Below are 19,695 nucleotides of genomic sequence, written 5' to 3'. Positions count from 1 at the left end.
GAGTACGCCCTTAAATACGTTGAGGGTAATTACAGACAAGACACAGGTGAGTAAAACAAGGCCCAGGTGAAGCACATGAGGAAATCAACCGAGGCGGGAAATCACAGGAAATACAGACAGCAAACACAAAGAGAAGAAACCCTTTCAAAATAAAACAGGAACTAAAACACAAACAGAAAGATCACATGATACAAAACAAGATATAGTGTGTTTTTCTTTGAGAGAGACTCAATGTGTTCTTTTCTTCTTTGCTCCCACCCTCCTACCTTCCTTCCTCCCTCATGTTCTTCCTTCTTCCTCCCTCCTTTCCTTCCTTCTTCCTCCCTCCTTTCCTTCCTTCCTCCTCCCTCCTTTCCTTCCTTCTTCCTTTCCTTCCTTCCTCCTCCCTTCCTTCCTTGGACAACAGGAGGGTTAAACTCCCAAATCCTGTCAATCACATCTGCATCTGATCTTATATTGAAGTATCACAAATGATGTCATGTATCCAACAGCTGGATTATAGTTATTACTCCACGGGTCATGTGATCATTTAGCAATCATTACACACACACACACACACACACACACACACACACACACACACACACACACACACACACACACACACACACTCCCTCAGTTATGTACATTTGTGAAGCAGATCATGCTGAGCGAACACAGTTTGACCTAATTAGATGTAGAGATATGATATAATTCATTATAGAGAAATAATCACAGAGACTCTCTTTAAACTTTCTAACACTCACACACTGTGTTTGGCTGTTTCCTGCTTCTTCAAACAGACGTCTCTCTAGCAAGCCTGCCCCCCCCCCCACCCCCCACCCCCCACCCCGACAAATTAAGTTCAAATGCACTTAATCTGCGTTAATGATTGATGTTTTCTGGCAGCGTTCACAGCCGATGGAGGAAGTAGAGAGACTTTAGTACAGAGCAGCGAAGAGCTACGATGTAAAAGGTCGGGGGAGGGAGGATGGGGGGAAGGGTGGATGGGTGGATGGGTGTATTAAACATAAAAGCATTTCAAGCTGGAGTCATGTGTCACACTGAAAGTTGAGGGTTTATGTTTTTAATACCTAAATGATAATAAGTCAGTGAGCTTGACTTCGCTAAAAGTGCTAAATCTCAAACACAGAAATTCTTAACCCTCCTGTTGTCCTTGAGTCAAGGAAGGAAAGGAAGAGAGAAGGAGGGAGGAAGGAAGGAAGGGAGAAGGGGGGAGGAAGGAGGGAAGGAAGAAGGAAGGAAAGGAGGGAGGGAGGAAAGGAGGGAGGAAAGAAAGAGACAAGGAGGAAGGAAAGAAGGAAGGAAGGGAGGGAGGAAAGAAGAAGAAAGGAGGGAGGAAAGAAAGAGAGAAGGAGGGAAGGAAGGAAAGGAGGGAGTGAGTGAGGAAGGAAGGAAGAAGGAAGGAAAGGAGGGAAGGAAGAAGGAAGGAAAGGAGGAAGGAAGGAGGGAGGAAGGAAAGGAGGGAGGGAGGAAAGAAAGAGAGGAGGGAAGGAAGGAAGGAAAGGAGGGAGAAAAGGAAGGAAAGGAGGAAGGAAGGAAAGGAGGGAGGAAGGGAGGAAAGGAGAGAAGAAAGAAGAAGGAAGGAGGGAGGAAAGGAGGGAGGAAGGAAAGAAGGAAGAAGGGAGGAAAGGAGAGAAGAAAGAAGAAGGAAGGAGGGAGGAAAGGAGGGAGGAAGGAAAGAAGGAAGAAGGAAGGAAAGGAGGAAGGAAGGAGGGAGGAAGGAAGGAAAGGAGGCAGGGAGGGAGAGGAGGAAGGAAGGAGGAAGGAGGGAAGGAAGGAAGAAGGAAGGCGAGGAAGGAAAGAGAGAAGGAGGGAAGGAGGAAGGAAAGAAGGAAAGGAAGAAGGAAGGCGAGGAAGGAAGAAGGAAGGAAAGGAGGGAGAAAAGAAGGAAGGAAAGGAGGGAGGGAGGAAGGAAAGGAGGGAGGGAGGGAGGAAGGAAAGAGAGAAGGTGGGAAGGAGGAAGGAAAGAAGGAAAGAAGGGAGGAAGGAAAGAAGGAACAGTCAAAATGGACGGGGTCAATTTGACCCGGGGAGACTTTAACAGGAAGGGAAGCTCTACAGCACAGATGTGTTATTTTTTAAATATCTAACCACGACCCGAATGAACCTCAACAACACATTCTCAGGTGTTTCCATTTATGTGACCTGATTAGATTCCTTCTCGTGGTGGGTTCGGGTTTCCTGTCAAATGAGGCGACACGTTCACTTCACGCACCGTTTAATACGACTGAACTTTGACACGTAAAGTCATGAAACTCGAGAAGAGAGGAGGTGCTGGTGATTAAGCTCTTATTCATTAAGTTGATGGAAAACTAATACAAAGAGACAAAGCTCTTCTAGTAGTAGTTTAAGACATTTGACAGCTTGTAAAAACACCCCAAATGAAATTTTGTGGCCCAAAATTCACAAAAATTCAAATATGTTTAAAAGCTCTTCTAGTAGTAGTAGCTTTATTGTCATTATATTGAGGGTCATGCAACAATATAACAAAGTTTAGATAACACTCCCTGAGGCATAACATATTTAGGGCAATGACATTTAAGAAATAAAACATTAGTATTCTAGTTTCTGTTCACACCTCTTAGACAAACTACTTCCTGTCTCTGCTGCTACATGATAGAGGTGTGAAAAAAATGCATCACTTCACAAAAGTCAAGAATCAATACTCAAAGCGTTAGTTAATATAGTGATTTATATTAATGGACATTTAACAGCTTGTAAAAACCCCCCAAATGTATTTTATTCTGAAATTTTGTGGCCCAAAATTCACAAAAATTCAAATATGTTTAAAAGCTGTTCTAGTAGTAGTAGCTTTAGTGTCATTATATTGAGGGTCAAGCAACAATATAACATATTTAGGGCAACTGACATTTAAAATGTAAATGAAACATTAGTAATCTAGTTTCTGTTCACACCTCTTACACAAACTACTTCCTGTCTCTGCTGCTACATGATAGAGGTGTGAAAATAATACATTTTTAGATCATCGTGATGCGGATGTGGAAAGTTCTGCATCACTTCACAAAAGTCAAGAATCAATTCTTAGAAGCGTTAGTTAATATAGTGATGTTAATGGACATTTAACAGCTTGTAAAAAAACCCCAAATGTCTTTTATTCTGAAATTCGATGACTTTTCCTAAAGTGGCCCAAACTGCACATAATTAAAAATATAGGTGCTAGCTACAAATGTTTGTCCATTGAAACTGTTCTGGGTCAGATTATCTCTGTATCTATGTCCATGTGTTTTAGGTAAATGAATAGTTAATAGTTTTAATAAGATAGTAGTTATGAGGATTTCTTTTTATGATGTAGCAGTGAAGACTGATGGCTCTAATGGTTATACAATAAACCCCACAGCTCCATAAAGTTCTGCTCATTTTACACTTTACATATAAAATAACATTTAACCATCAAAAAGAGATGCAAACATGATTAAAAGAGACTCAAAACTACCAAAAAGAGACATAAAAATGACTAAAATCAACCTACAGTTAGTTTGAAGTCTCCTACAGGAAGTCTTAAAGCGAGCACACACTAGAGTTTATCTGTAGTTCATCTTATAAAAAGGAAGCGGTTGCAAGTATTTTTTGATTGACATCATGTTAATAATAAAAACATCAGTTTGTTATTCTCATAGATGCTCACCCTTACTAGGCCTCTTCTATTTATTTATGTTGGTTTACAACTTATTTTAAAGTGAAGACATTTATGTTTAACATGGCTTTATTTGAGAGTAGCTGGTGTAGAGGTCAACAGGAAACAGATAGACAGACAGAGACAGAGAGAGACAGAGAGTGAGAGAGAGAGAGGGAGACAGAGAGAGATAGAGAGGGAGACAGAGGAAGAGAGAGAATGAGAGAGAGAGAGAGCTACCAAGACACTCCTTTTAAAGCACTTTATTAACGAAAAAAAAGAAGGGATTTCATATTTATCTGCCTTCTTTTATCAATTGATGATAAATCATCCATGCAGAGTGAAGATTCACACACTACTACATGAACAGCTTCCTCTCTGGCAGTTTTCCGTCTGGACTGCAGCTTCAGGACTGTGTAGGCGGGAGCAGACTGAGCTTGACTGACAAATGTATCACTCTTATTATTAGTCAGCCTGGTGCTGCGTTTAAGTCACATGTGATGGACCGCAGAGGAGGGAAAGATTCCCATGGTTACAACTCTAGCAGCTCTAGATCTTTGTAAAGAGTTGGTTGAGGGAGGTTTGAAAAAAAATGTGTAGGCTATCTAATATACATGATTATGGATGTGCGATACTATCGGCCGATATTTACTTAAAAATGTAATATCGGGAAGTATCGGTATCGGGTTTTCATAACCGATGTTTGTTCTGTTGGCTTCAGCATTTCCGAGCCTGCTTGAACGCAGCATGGGACGTTTACCGGCGCGCGCTTGAAATAACAACAACACGCTAGACTCGTGGATCGCTAACCGTTGCTAACCGTCGCTAACGGTTGCTAACAAGTTCATAGCGTCCACCGCCATGTACACGGACACACAAACAGAAACGAGCTTTACCTCCTTGTTGTCGTTTTTTCTGTTGTATTTTTCGGCGAGTCTCCTCTGTGACGTCAGCGTCAGATTCCGGTGGGTCCTGTCTGACTGCTGGAGACACAACAGCTGAGAGGACCGAGTGAGAGGACTTCCTGTAAAGGTCCCGCCTCCAGGTTTATGTCTGTGGTTTGGATCTATTTCCAAGTGTGTCCTACAGATAGTAAGTTCCCTATACATGATTGATGAATTTTGGCTGATGTGAAGTGCCATGTTGGATATATCGGAGCTTTCAGAGTTTGTTAGATGCAGGCTATAACTTGGATGACAAGTTGTAATTGTGATAATCCCAATATTAAATGTTTTCCTAACTTTAACCTCTTAACGCAAGCTGTTCCGCCTACGGGACGGGTCGGATGTTAAGAGGTAGCCACACGTTCTTCTGGATGTTTTAAACACCAACCCTTAAACATATATATTCATGCCGTACATTGTTAGAAAGCTTAGATTCCCCTGATTCATTCAAGACCACTCACGACTTATATGGTTGCTCACAGCCGTAATAGTATTAGCGATTAGCTCGGCTAGCCACTCAGCTAAGTGAGAAAAGCTATAATGCCTACATACCTTCAAAGTCTTCCCTTTATCCACAACGATCATCTTATGACTCAGGACTTTCTGTACAGCTCGCCAAGTATCCATTCTTGTGAAATATGAAATCCGTTTCCATAAAACCGAAATACTTTCCTCAATATGTCCATGTATTTAGTCCAACACGTAACGTAATAACACAAATAATAAACCATATACGGTCCGTTTACGTCATTTCCTGACCTGCACGTCCATCTCAGAGTACACGTGACTAGATGTTTACGACCGTGAGCCTCTCCTGCTTCGACACCACACACAAGCCAATCGGTGTTTAGGATTAGGCAGTACATGTCTCCAAAGCCAATGAGGACATGTGACCAACAACAATGACGACATGGCTTTGATTGACAGCTGTTCCAGCCTATGGAAGTATTCGGTGAAATGAAGTTGATAACCTTTTAGCCAATAGTAGAGGTTTCCAACGGTGTATGACACTAAGCTATTAGTTTGGCTGTCCATAAACAAACTCCAAGCGTAACCGGCGTGCACTCTGTGCGTAAAAGAGTTGAACCATATACCATTACGCACACTGCATTTTGGTACACGGTTGGTTCTTCTTCGACTTGACATATGACTTATACCAAAATAAACAGATAGATAGATAGATAGATAGATGGACAGTTAGTTAGTCAGTCAGTCAGATAGATAGATGGATAGATGAATGGATAAATAGATATGGCCAAACAAAAAAAAGGTTATATATAATAATATAATATATAATAATAATAATAATAATAATAATAATAATAATAATATGGTGTCAGCTTTCATTAGAGACCAAGATTTTGATTGTAGGCAAAGGGGATGTGAAGTTATAGGTGTTTGATTGTGGTTATACAGCTTTGGTAACCAAGTGTCCATTTGGAGTCTCCAAAAAGGACCTAAGGAAAACGCATGGACATACCTGTTGAAAAATAACTCTGAAAAATTAATCTGTTGGTCTTTTGACTCCAAATTTGGACCGCATGAAGCCAAGACCTGTGGCTGTGGCCTCATTGTGTCTATATCCCGCTGAGAGGTCCCTGACCCCTAACCCTGCCCCCCCCCCCCCCCCCCCAACCCCTAACCCTGAGAGGTCCCTGAATGTCTGTATACATGTCATTGTAAAGGCAAACCTATGGGCGAGTAAACAACCTCATCATTGTAACCTCTGCCACTCTTTGTCAGTAAGTCACAGAATCACACAGACACTTTTACAAGAATCCTGAGAGTGTTTCCTTTCCAATGATACCAGACACATCTCTGAGTCTCAAACTATGTGGGATCTGTGCTGCTCACAACTTGAGCATGTCATTTAGGCTAACAACATAAAAAACAGGGGCGTGTATTTAGTGGCTAATGTACCTTGAATATGCTTCAGTGAGTACAATTAATATAATTCTTCAGGATATAGGTTTTTCTTAAGCTCCCATGTTCACCACCAAGTTCATGAAAGAGTGACAGAGAGGTGAAGACTTGAAGACAATCAGACTAGAAGTTGATTCTCGATTTAGCTGATTTTATTCATGCATGAAGAACAAAACACTGACTGGCTAGATAGTCAGAGGAGAGTTCTGAGTGTGTACATACTGTGTCTATGTGTGTGTGTCTCAATGTAAACATATAGTAAATATGTCTACGTTGTTTGACTCCACCAGATGTGAGGATCCTCAGTCCTTGGCAAGCATCACATGACCTTTGACCTCAATCTACATGCACAATAATAGTCAGGTTTCAGTAGATGTGCTAAGTGAACAGTAGCTGCAACACCCAGAGAGAGCAACCAACCCAACATATGTTCACAGAGCTATAATTGGTCACTGGTGTACATATTGTGTGCACTGGTATTGCATAGTGATGTCATCTGGTGTTACTTTATACACATGCAGGTTTAAAATGGACAAGCTGCCATTATTGTTTCTCACTTTTAAAACCAGTGTAATGAAGTCTTCCTTCTTTCCTCTGTCCTTCTTTCCTTCCTCCCCCCTCTTTTCCTCCCTCCTTTTTCCTCCCTCCCTCCTACCTTCCTTCCCTCCTTCTTTCCTCTGTCCTTCCTCCCTTCCTTCCTTCCGTCCTCCCTCCTTTCCTTCCTTCTTCCTCCCTTCCTTCCTCTTTTCCTCCCTCCCCTCATTTTTTCCTCCCTCCCTCCCTCCCTCCCTCCTACCTTCCTTTCCTTCCTTCTTCCTCCCTTCCATCCTTCCTTCCTCCCTTCCTTCTTTCCTTCCTCCCTTCCTTCCTCCTTTCCTTCCTTCCTTCTTCCTCCCTTCCATCTTTCCTTCTGCCATTATTGCAGTGGTTTCTCACTTTTAAAACCAGTGTAATGAAGTTGTAGTGTAGGAAAAGGAGTTTTAAATGACTTTTGTGGCACTGTCATAAACGAATATGTGATAAGATAAAACATTGGCTGTGGAAACAACTTGCAAAACCTTTTTTTTTAAAAATATAAAATTCAGTCTTCAAAGATTTCCTGGCCATAAAAAAAGAAAAATTCACTTTGATGCTTCAGTTCAGGTTGTAAAATTCATTTTATTAGTATTTCAAGAGATTGTGAGCTTGTTAAATGGTGGTAATAATGTTTGTAAATCATCTGAAGACAAATGAGAAGGTCAGCCACAGGAAGTCAAACGTGATGATATATTTCTGTCTTCCAAAAAAACTCAATAATGTGTCTTATATCTATCGAGCTGTAAAACTGAATAACAACCACATTCACATAACTTCACAGCGGCTCATCAATCCAAAATATGAGTGCTTTCACCGTCAGTGTGTTCGGCTCGACTCTTCCGCTGCTGTAATGTTGCAATAATGGCTCATAAATCACCCGGCAGCTTCGCGGGTACGATGATACGGCGAATGTGTCGACACTTGTTCCAGTCAATGGCCCCAAAAAAACCATCATGTCTCAATTGAATCTGGTAAATCCTCAGCGCGCCTTTGTTGACGTCAGCGGATAAACGTTAAAGTGCTCCCCTGCTTCACCTCATAAAGCTATGACGCAGTGTCTCCCAGACTGACGCCAGCACGGAGACGCAAAATGGTCTTATTACCCACCAGCACCCCCCCTCCCCTCCATCTCCATCTCATCTCCCCCTTCTCCTTCTGTAAGTCAGCGTCGGCCCAGCATTGTGCAGCTCTCAGAGGGGCTGTGAAGAAGGCGTCTCTGGACGTGACCTCCACGTCTGGAGCCGTAGCTCCGACTCTCCGCCTGTCATACTGATCTCTGGCCTCGATTGTGTCGAATCTAGCAGAGAGTTCAAGTGTAAACAGTCCTCTCTGTGTGCCTGTCCGCCGTGTTTAACAGATGGCAGTAACGCCTGGCACGGTCCAGTGTGAAAAGTGCACGTCTCAAAGCCCTTTCCTGCCTTGTTTTTGTTGGAATAATGCCCCCTCCTCTGGGTCAGTTAGCATGGGGAGAGCGCCAGCAGCTCTGAAATGGTTTGTTTAATTGGTCGAGTGTTTAAACAGATCCCAGAGCGGAGACCTCTCCCACACTGTGGTGTGAACTGCACCGTGAAGCTAATGAAGCAGCTTCTTCCATTTTATCTACGGGTCCGTCCTCTCTGCTCAGATGTAATCTTCAACCACTTGACTCTCTCTTTTTTTCTCTGTCCCGTGTGTTTCTGTGTGTTTCTGTGTGTGTGTGTGTGTGTGTGTGTGTGTGTGTGTGTGTCGCAGGTCTCAGGCCAGCAGGTCCCCATTAACTGCGTGATCAAGAGAGAGCAGGAGAAGTGCATGGAGATGATCGCCTCGGACGATCCTCGGAACGATCCAGCGTATGGTAGGTTTGTATGAGTGTGTTTGTTTAACCTTTTAACCCCTCCACCCACCCATTCGCTACTAAACACAATTTTTTGTATATGTCATAACAGTTTTTTAAACAAGAGCTCATTAATTTATTAAAAAAACAAAACCCAAAAACACAGAAATGAATAACAATAAGATCTTCAGGGGTTTCCTACTAATGAGCAGGAGGTAATTCTACAAATTGTAGTTGACTCTGACCTGCTTGTCTGCAACGAGGGATCATTAGAAAGATACAGTTTGCTAGTGTGTGTGTGTGTGTGTGTGTGTGTGTGTGTGTGTGTGTGTGTGTGTGTGTGTGTGTGTGTGTGTGTGTTAGAAAACAACGAAAAGCAGAGCCAACACAGACATTCAGCAAAGTAAATTTATTCTGAGGTTTCTCTCTGGTCTATTTCCAGTCAGAGCCTTTATAATTGGCAGCTTCCTCATGATGGAGATCCTTAAAATGAGAGTTGATCAGTGAGACAGTGACTGACAGACGTCTCTGGATGATTAGATGATGAATGGAGGAGGGAGGAGGGGAGGAGGGAGGGATGTGAAGGGGGGGGGGGGGGTGAGGAGGAGTAGACTGTGAGAAGCTCGGTGCCAATTCTCCCTCTTAACCTTCGTGTCGTCCTCCCGGGTCAGATTGACCCCGTCTGTTTTCACTGTTCCTTCCTCCCTACCTTCCTCTTTCCTTCCTTCCGTCCTTCCTTCCTTTCTTCCTTCCTTCCTTCCTTCCTTCCTCCCTTCCTACTTTCCTTCCTTCCTTCCTTCCTTCCTTCCTTCCTTCCTTCCTTCCTTTTTTCCTCCCACCCTCCTACCTTCCTTCCTTCTTTCCTCCGTCCTTTCCTTCCTTCCTTCCTTCTTCCTTTCCTTCCTCCCTTCCATCCTTCCTTCTTCCTCCTTTCCTTATTTCCTCCCTCCTTTCCTTCCTTACTCTTCCTTTCCTCCCTCCTTTCCTTCCTCCCTTCCATCCTTCCTTCTTCCTCCTGTTAACTGTGTACCTGTTGTGTCCTCAGGGTGTCCGTGGATGTGGGACAACCTGACATGTTGGGAACCCGCCAAGTTCGGCGATGTGGTCGAGATGAACTGTCCCGAACTCTTCACGTCGCTTCAGTTCATGGGAGAAGAAGAATTTGGTCAGTTACAGTAATTATTTAATGATTCACTGACATCTTGGAGGAAGCCCTTACATACTGTTCAGAGCTATAGAAACACCATATACACATTTCTTCAACCAGATGTTTCCTAATGTGACCCACTGTATATAAAAATGGAAATAAAGTGCATTATTATTTAAATTCTGTGCAGCTGATGCACATTTTTATATATGCAAATGTGCAAATTGGACCTGCGTTTATTCAAAAATTCAAAAATCAGCATTCAAACATTTCATCATATGCTATAAAATATTCTCCTGGACCATAATATAATGATTATAAATGTCTTTTTTTTCCTCCATAAGTAACTAGAATACACTCTGTTTGCTCTCTGACAGCTTCATTAAAGACTAATTAAACATTCATTAATGGCTAATGTGAATTGGTGCAGAGACTAATTATGAACAGGATGTAAAGGGTTAAATGTGTATAATTTAAATGTTCAGGTGATGAAATGTGAAATTATGGTGTAATTTCAGCCGAAGCAGATTCAGGACAATCACACATTAAAATGAATGAATGTGTGAATATTTTTTGTGTGCTATTAGACTTTAATGTCCCCTTCCTTCCTTCCTTCCTTCCTTCCTTCCTTCCTTCCTTCCTTCCTTCTTCCTCCCTTCCTTCCTCCCTTCCTTCTTCCTTCTTTCCTTCCTTCTTCCTCCCTCCTTTCCTTCCTTCGATCCTTCCTTCCCTCTTTCATTTCCTTCCTTCCACCCTTCCCTCCCCCTACCTTCCTCCCTCCCTCCTTCCTTCCCCCTCCCTCCTTTCCTTCCTTCCTTCCTTCCTTCCTTCCTTCCTACCTTCCTCCCTCCCTCCTTTCCTTTCTTCTTCCTCCCCTCCTCCCTCCTTTCCTTCCTTCTTCCTCTCTTCTTCTCTCTTTTCCTTTCTTCCTTGACTCGGGGACAACAGGAAGGTTTAAACAGATTATAATCATCTGCTTATAGTGATAAATGTGCAGTCCTCACTTCTCCATGGAGCTTTTTTTAGGTTTGTGTGTTGAAAGCATTCACAATTTTAGGAACACTAATTCATATTGAGTGATTTACTTTTGGTGGAAATTCAAATATGTTTCAAAGGTCTACAGTAGCGTTCTTGCAATAACCTTAATTTGTTGGATTTGCCTCCAGCTCTGTTTAAAGGTCTGCTTCCCTTCCTGACTGCAGCTCTAGAAATAAGTTTGCCTCCATCTGTGTTTGCTGTAATCAAATAAAGTGTCTGAACTGTGTGTGCAGAGCTGGGCATCGTGAGCCGTAACTGCACCGACTTCGGCTGGTCGGAGACGTTTCCTCACTACGTCGACGCCTGTCTGTACGAGGAGTCAAACAGCACTAATCCGGTCAGTGCACCACTCTGAGTCTGACTCTGAGTCTGAGGCTGCAGCTTTTCAATGAGAGAAGTTTGAAGCATTGTTTTCACTGTTTGTGTTATCTGTGTGTTTCTAATGCAGAAGATGTACTTTGTGTCGGTGAAGGCTTTGTACACGGTGGGCTACAGCACGTCTTTGGTCTCCCTCACCACTGCTATGGTCATACTGTGCAGATTCAGGTGAGATTTAACAGACTGACTGAAGAAACTGATCAAATTTGCCCTTTTTTGACATTTAACAGCTTGTAAAAACAGCCTTTTAACCTGAAAGTGGCCCAAAATACACAAAAATGAAAATATCTCTAAAATGTTATACTTTTCTATAGATGCTACAAATGTAATTATTACACTATATTGCAGTCATTTGAAATTAATAGAAAAAAATCATAGAAAATAATTAAATAAATTAATTTAGAAATTCAATACGCCCTTTAGTATAAAGCATTTGTATGTAATTTATTTTGGTGTCGTCCTCCCGGGTCAAATTGACCCCATCTGTTTTAACTGTTCCTTCCTTCCTTCCTTCCTTCCTTCCTTCCTTCCTTCCTTCCTTCCTTCCTTCCTTCCTTCCTTCCTTCCTTCCTCCCTCCCTCCTTCTCTCTTTCTTTCCTTCCTCTCTCTTTCCTTCCTTCCTTCCTTCCTTCCTTCCTTCCTTCCTTCAGTCTGTCCTTCTCTCTTTCTTTCCTCCCTTCCTTCCATCCATCCCCCTTCCTTCCTTCCTCCCCTCCTTTTTTCTTCTTCCCTTCCTTTCTCCCTCTTTCCTCCCTTCCTTCCTCTCTTTCTTTTCTTCTTCCTCCCTCCTTTCCTTCATTCTTCCTTCCTTCCTCCCTCCTTTCCTTCATTCTTCCTTCCTTCCTCCCTCCTTTCCTTCCTTCTTCCTCCCTTTCTTCCTTGACTCGGGGACAACAGGAGGGTTAAAACATATGATCATCATTATCATTATAATCATAATCACCATAGCGATCAATTAGTCCCAGACAGACAGATGTGTTTCTACTGTACTACATTACTGCAACCTCAGCTTTTATGTCTTAATTAATACTCTATATTATACTAATTATAACACATCAGCCCAGTAATCAGAGGTGTTAAAGGTGTTTTATAAATCTCTCCTATTGTTCCTCTGCATGCTGAGCTAGATGTGAGCGTGCTCCGTCTCTGCTTCTCCACACAGGAAGCTGCACTGTACCAGGAACTTCATCCATATGAACCTATTTGTGTCGTTCATCTTGAGAGCTATTTCTGTCTTCATCAAAGACGGCGTGCTGTACACCAAGGAGGACAGCGATCACTGCTTCATACACACTGTGAGTAACACTAACACACACACACACACACACACACACACGCCTGCACACACACACACGGATGAAAAGTCGATTCTCGTGTTAACCAAGAAACACAACACAGAATATTTTATCTTAATTCTCTCTCTGGTCGGTCTGAAGCTGGAGTGTCGAGCGGTGATGATCTTCTTCCATTACTGCGTCCTCTCCAACTACTTCTGGCTGTTCATCGAGGGTCTCTACCTCTTCACGTTACTGGTGGAGACCTTCTTCCCTGAAAAGAGATACTTCTACTGGTACATCATCATCGGCTGGGGTGAGAGATCTGACATCTAACGCATCGTAGAAAGACTAAGGCTGCATTCACACTGCAAGACAAAATCAGATTTTTAGCCAATCTAGATTGGAACCAGATGCTCTTATGAGGTCTGAACAGTCATAAATCACATGAGATCCGATTTTTGCAAACCAGATTGGAACCACCTTTGTTTCAAATCTCATTTGGAGTCTGAACAGCTCCGAACACTCGGATTTGACTGTCCGTGATGTCTCTCTACGTCTCTACGCTACGTCACTCTATGCAACACCAGACTCGCGCTTATTCCAGTTGTTGTTGCTAGGTGATATCACTGGAGGCAACGGAGGACGTAAACATCAGTCCATGGACAGAGGACCAAACTATATTCTTAATCTTTGGGGAGATGGCTCCGTTCAAGCGAAGCTCGAGGGTTTGTTGTTGCTGTCGCTGTCGCAATTATATGACATCACACAATACACGCTAGATGACGCCTCCGTTCTGATGACGTTGCCACAGCAACCTGTCACATTGGTCATTAATGTTGCCCAGTCTGAACAGAGCCAAATCCCATTTAGACACTTGCTAAAAACAGTGTGGACAGTCAGGCCTAAAAATCAGATTTGAGAAGGAATCAGATTTGAATCATATTTGCTGCAGTGTGAACGCAGACCAAATGAGCTGCTGGATGTGATTCTGATATGAAAAATTGTTAATTTTTCCTTTTGTTTGTTTCTTTTATGATGACAACAGGAACGCCTACAGTGTGTGTGACCATCTGGGCGGTGCTGAGGCTGCACTTTGATGATACTGGGTAGGTTATGAGTGAAAATAGCCGACGAGACAATTATCCTTGCATCAACGGACCATCACGTGACACACATTGTTTTTTTGTTTTTTTGTTTTTTTTAATGACATACTCAAATTTTTCATATGTACAATTCAGTTGATATATAACATCACACCTCCTGTTTTGCCATAGTGTATGTAATACACAGTAAGGGAGAAAATGCAAGGTACACAAATATGTTTAAAATAATATTAAAGTAAAAACAAACAAAACTGACTGTTCCTCCCTTCCTCTTTTCCTTTCTCCCTCCCTCCCTCACTCCTACCTTCCTTCGTCCTTCCTTCCTTCCTTCCTTCCTTCCTCCTTTCCTTCCTTCTTCTTCTCTTCCATCCTTCCTTCTTTATTCCTCCCACCCATTTCTTCCTCCTTCCCAATCTCCTTTCCTTCCTTCCTTCTTCCTTCCTTCCTTCCTTCGTTCTTCCTTCGTTCTTCCTCCCTTCTATCCTTCCTTCTTCTTCCCTTCCTTCCTTGACTCGAGGATAACAGGAGGGTTAAGGCACCTTTTGAAAAAGAGGAAGTTCATTTATAATATTTTGTTACTATAATTAGGTTATTTACTAAAAAATGCAGTGTTTTTTATTTTTAAGGATTGCTCCCATCTGAATATTTTAGAAGGACAGGAAATCCACATTTATGGATTTGGAAGATCCACAACAGATCATGGAGAGATTTCCATAAATTCCATAAACAGCCTCACACTCATAAAACAGCTGCTCTGTTGTTTCTACATTTGTGCCACAGAAATAACAGTTTTCTACCTTTAATTCAAACCTTTTTAAAGGTGTTATGTCCCAACTGGTTTCCTTACCGAACAGCTCCAGCAGCAGATTCACAAATATACAGCATATTACTGCAGATTTTTAAGTCTCAGTTATATAGAGCTCACTTCCAGAAACAATATACGCTGCAGTAGATGTGAAAATCACCAGAAATATGTTAAGTATATCTTCATTTGTGAATTGGACTTGACCCGATTATGCAAACTGTTAATTCATTGGACGAGCCCTTTTCTCCCTTTTCTCCCAGCATGCCGTGCTCCAGTGCTCCAGTCCACATTTTAAAAACAAACTAAGAAAATAAATATATTGCAGTTATAATTTTTTAAATATACAACCATGGAAGTTGTAGAAGACTGAAATAGGAAGTGATTTAAGATGCAAAATTGGAAGTGAGAAGAAAGAAGTGGACCACAAGAGCATGACTGAGAAATGCACAGCAAGAAAGCGGCATAAATACATGAAGTGATAAAATAACTATGGTCTTCTTTTTGACCTCAGTATTTGAAAAATCCTGGCTACGGCCTTAAACAGCTGATTTTTATTTTCCCTTGTTGAAAGATTGTCTGTTCATGTCCTGAATCTCTCTCTTTTTCCTTTTTCTTTTTGCCTTGCAGCTGTTGGGACACGAATGACAACGCTGCCATCTGGTGGGTGATCAAGGGACCGGTGCTGGCTTCCATCATGGTTCGTTATCTGATGATCTGATGTCTGTTTGAAAATAAACAAGCTTCTTTTATAGAGTTGTTGTTCATTTTGTTTTTTATGACTTTCTTGTTTTTCTACAGATCAACTTTGTGCTCTTCATCGGTATCATCGTCATCCTCGTCCAGAAGTTACAGTCTCCAGATATCGGAGGGAATGAATCCAGTATTTACCTGTAAGTAACCGTCAGCTTGAGATTACTAAAAGTTTATATAAATGTTTTGAGACAGAATGTTATTATTATTAATCGCCCCAAACTGTTTAGCAGGCTGCTGGTAAAGATCTTAAACTCCTACCTTTTTCATTTTGCCTTTAACTTTCGTGTCGTCCTCCTCCTGTTCCTTCTTTCCTCCCTTCCTTCCTTCCGTCCTTCCTCCCTTCCTTCCTTCCGTCCTTCCTTCCTTCCTCCATCTCTATTTCTTTCTTTCCTCTCTCTTTCCTCCCTTCCTTCTTTCCTCCCTCCATCTCTCTTCTTCTTTTCTTCCTTCCTCCCTCCCTCCATCTCTCTTTCTTTCCTCCCCCCTACCTTCCTCCCTTCCTTCCTTACTTCCTCCCTCCCTTCCTTCCCCCCTCCTTCCTTCCCCCCTCCTTCCTTCCTTCCCCCTCCCTCCTTTCCTTCCTTCTTCCTCCCTTCCATCCTTCCTTGACTCGGAGGGTTAAATAAATCACTTAAAGTCTTACTGCGTTGCATATTTTACTAATCACTGAAATATTACAGTTTGTTTATTTTCTTTTCCTTCTTTACTTTTATTGTATTTTATTGCTTGTTTACTTTAAATTTGCCTGAAATGTAATTCTATGTGAATAACCTGAGCTTCCTCTCATGTATAAAAGATGTAAAACATATATATATATATATATATATATATATATATATATATATATATTAAAATGATGATGATTATTATTTATTCCTATCATCAGGAGGTTGGCTCGCTCCACTCTGCTGCTGATTCCTCTGTTCGGGATCCACTACACCGTGTTTGCCTTCTCGCCCGAGAACGTCAGCAAGAGAGAGCGTCTGGTGTTCGAGCTCGGCCTCGGATCTTTCCAGGTGACCCGACTCTCCATCCAGGAGAAACCTTTGAAACTGTAGAAAATGCAACTTAACTGCCAGTAAAGGATAGAAACGTATAATATTAGGAGTTTCTGTAAGACTTGATTTAAAGGTTTTTTGCTTTCAAGTCTTTAAGTTTTGATCAAATCCTGAAACTCTAAAAACAGAACATGCAGCTTTGGACTGAAAATGCTTAAATGTGTAATTTTAATAGACTTGATGACTCTAAATAATAGAATCTTGATGCCCAGGCTGTTTATTTTCCACATCAGGGTAATTTCAGTATGGCATACAGTAAAAACAGTAATAGTAGTAATATGAAGTTCTGACAGGAGCAGATCAGACTGCCTCATGCAACATTTAAACTTCCTGTCGTCCTCCCAGGTCAAATTGACCCCAGCTGTTTTGACTGTTCCTTCTTTCCTCCCTTCCTTCTTTCCTCCCTCCATCCCCCTTCTTTCATTCTGTCCTTCCTTCCCTCCCTCCCTCCCTCCTTCCTTCCTTCCTTCCTTCCGTCCTTCCTTCCTCCCTTCCCCCTACCTTCCTAACCCCTTCCTCCCTCCATCTCTCTCTTTCCTCCCCCCACCTTCCTCCCTTCCAATTTCCTTCCTTCCTTATTTCCTCCCTTCCCTCTACCTTCCTAACCCCTTCCTTCCTTCCTTCCTTCCTTCTACCTTCCTAACCTCTTCCTTCCTTCCTTCCTTCCTCCCTTCCTTCCTCCATCTCTCTCTTTCCTCCCCCTACCTTCTTTCCTTCCTTCCTCTCTTCCTTTTTTCCTTTCTCCATCCTTTCCTTCCTTCTTCCTTCCCCCCTCCCTCCTTTCCTCTTCCCCCCTTCCTTCCTCCTTTCCTTCCTTTCCTTCCTTGACTCGAGGACAACAGAAAGGTTAAATAACTGTTTGCATGAAGCCGTGATGACTTGTATCTCACCTAAAGGACCCGAGTCCCAAAAAAGCTCCAACATTAGTCATATAATGAGACTTCTCTACAGTTAAAGGTGTCATTAAATATAAATATAACAAGACAAGACAGATTATACCTCACATGTTTAATGGATCTGAAGTAAATCATTAAACTAAATCCTTACTTGCATTTCTGGATGTAGCTTTAAAAAAAATGTTTTCAGGTTGTTTTTTGTCTAACGCTCGGACCTTCTGTCACCTTTCAGGGCTTCGTGGTGGCCGTCCTCTACTGCTTCTTGAATGGAGAGGTAAACCTCCTTTAAAATAACTACTCACACAAATCACATTGGTTTTTTACTGAATGCACAATTTGAATGAAAGCAGAATGAGCATTTATCTGTAGGAGTAGATTAGGGTTAGAGTTGAGATGCAAATATATTGATCTGAATCTTTAATTGTGTAATGATTGTACAGTACAAGGGAGGCTCATTATTTTCAGTTTTTTTATTACAAGTCAAATTCTTGCCATTTTATTTATTTTGATGATTGAAAAACAAGTGAAAATCCTCCATAAATTAAACTATTAAACGTTGTAAATGCAGTCTTCTCTCTCTGAAGTCGGCTGGGTGAAGAGCATTTGTGACTCTTCTGCATTTTCACAGTTATTTACTTACTCAGAGGGAGTCTGGCACATAATTAGTTAAGCTAATTTGCATTTTCTCACCATTTATCTTTTCATTATGGTATTTCTCAATAAAAACCAGCAAAAACTGAAAACAATGAGCCTTAAGGGTTTCACATTTTTTTTAAAGTCTGTCTTATATTAATAGTCCGGTGCAGATATGAACATTGAAACAGGTTTTTCTTGCTGTCATCATTCCTCCTGTTCATGCTGACTGCTCATAATACACTTACAATGAAAGTGATGGGGGGGGGGGGGGGGGGTCTCCTCTCTTCCAAAGTAACCTTCCCAACGTTCCTCCGTTCTTCCTTCCTCCCTCCTTTCCTTCCTTCCCTCCTTCCTTTTTCTCTCTTTCTTTCCTCCCCATTACCTTCCTCCCTCCCTCCCTCCCTCCCTCCCTCCCTCCCTTCTTCCTTCTTTTCCTTCCTTCTTTCCTTCCTCTCTCCTTTCCTTCCTTCTTCCTCCCTCCTTTCCTTCCTTCTACTCTTTTTCTTTCCTCCCATTACCTTCCTCTTTTCCTTCCTCCCTTTCCTTCTTCCTTCCTCCCCCCTTTCCTTCCTCCTTCCTTCCCGTTTCCTTCTTCTCTTTTTCTTTCCTCCCCATTACCTTCCTCTTTTCCTCCCATTACCTTCCTCCTTTCCTTCCTTCTTAAACTACATAACACTGTAACATATAACTAGTTATTCCCCAACGCTGTGAATAGGAGGAATGATTACAGCAAGCAGAACCTGTTATAATGTTCATTTTGACCACCTGACTGTTTTAAGCCTTGACTTGAAAAACTGTGAACTTGTCCTTTAAGTATCAGACAGAGTTAGAGTGAGACTGAGGGACAGTGAGCTTGTCTCTTTCCAGCGAGGTCCATTAATAATGACCTTGTGAAGTATCTCCCTCAAGGTGCAATCGGAGATCAAGAGGAAATGGCGCAGCTGGACGGTGAACAGGTACTTTGCTGTGGACCTGAAGCACCGGCATCCGTCACTGGCGAGCAGTGGGGTGAACGGGGGAACGCAGCTGTCCATCCTCAGCAAGAGCAGCTCGCAGATCCGCATGTCCAGCCTGCAGGCGGAGAACCCAGCGACCTGAACCACGTCGCCGCCGCTGCTGCTGGGGACGCCGCATCTGGACCCAACGCCGCCACCTCTGGACCCAACGCCACCGCCGCCGCCAAAACAACAACGCCCACCCTCGTCCCAATGACCAGCCTCACCAACCCTTTCTTCAACCCGTATCCGAACCCCTACCCGGAAGAAACCATGATGGAAACCCAACTCAACTCCACTGATCCAGAACAGCCTCTAGTTTGATCTTCTTTTAAACCCCCCCCCGAAATACAACTTGCACCTGAATGTCAGACACCAAATAACGGAGTGAGAAACAAACTACAGGGCATGATTATGGAGTCCAGCGTGTGTCTTGTGTATTTCTGGACTGAAGCATACAGAAGAAGCGTTTGTATATATTGTATTAGTGTTAAAAGTTCAAATCTGGTGCTACAGTGTCAGCTGTGTAGCACAGAGGGACCAGTTTTAATCCTGCAGCTAGGAGAGCTACGTTCGCTCTCTAACATGATCATTCCAGTCTGTCTGAGGAAGAGAAGTTTTTACATTTGTCCTCAAGTTTCTCCCTTATCTCAAAATGTATATTAGACTATGATGATATGCTGTATTCCTCTTTTAAATACAGATATCACAGCTGC

At 42.3% G+C, this 19,695-nt stretch overlaps 1 protein-coding gene across 1 annotated transcript; it reads left to right on the top strand.

The window, feature by feature from the left end:
* Nucleotides 1–7,941: 7,941 nt before the first annotated feature.
* Nucleotides 7,942–19,303, top strand: LOC128362316 (pituitary adenylate cyclase-activating polypeptide type I receptor-like). Its single transcript, XM_053323057.1, has 14 exons — nt 7,942–7,972; nt 8,243–8,463; nt 8,812–8,914; nt 9,939–10,058; nt 11,312–11,415; nt 11,527–11,624; nt 12,619–12,751; nt 12,893–13,046; nt 13,779–13,839; nt 15,269–15,338; nt 15,440–15,531; nt 16,281–16,410; nt 17,581–17,622; nt 18,881–19,303. Exons 1-14 carry the CDS (start codon nt 7,942–7,944, stop codon nt 19,301–19,303), a joined length of 1,782 nt encoding a protein of 593 aa, XP_053179032.1.
* The last annotated feature ends 392 nt before the right edge of the window (nt 19,304–19,695 follow it).

This window comes from Scomber japonicus, chromosome 7 (genome assembly GCF_027409825.1).
Source record: "Scomber japonicus isolate fScoJap1 chromosome 7, fScoJap1.pri, whole genome shotgun sequence".
NCBI classification, from domain to species: domain Eukaryota; kingdom Metazoa; phylum Chordata; class Actinopteri; order Scombriformes; family Scombridae; genus Scomber; species Scomber japonicus.
This window is presented reverse-complemented; position numbering and strand designations above follow the sequence as displayed.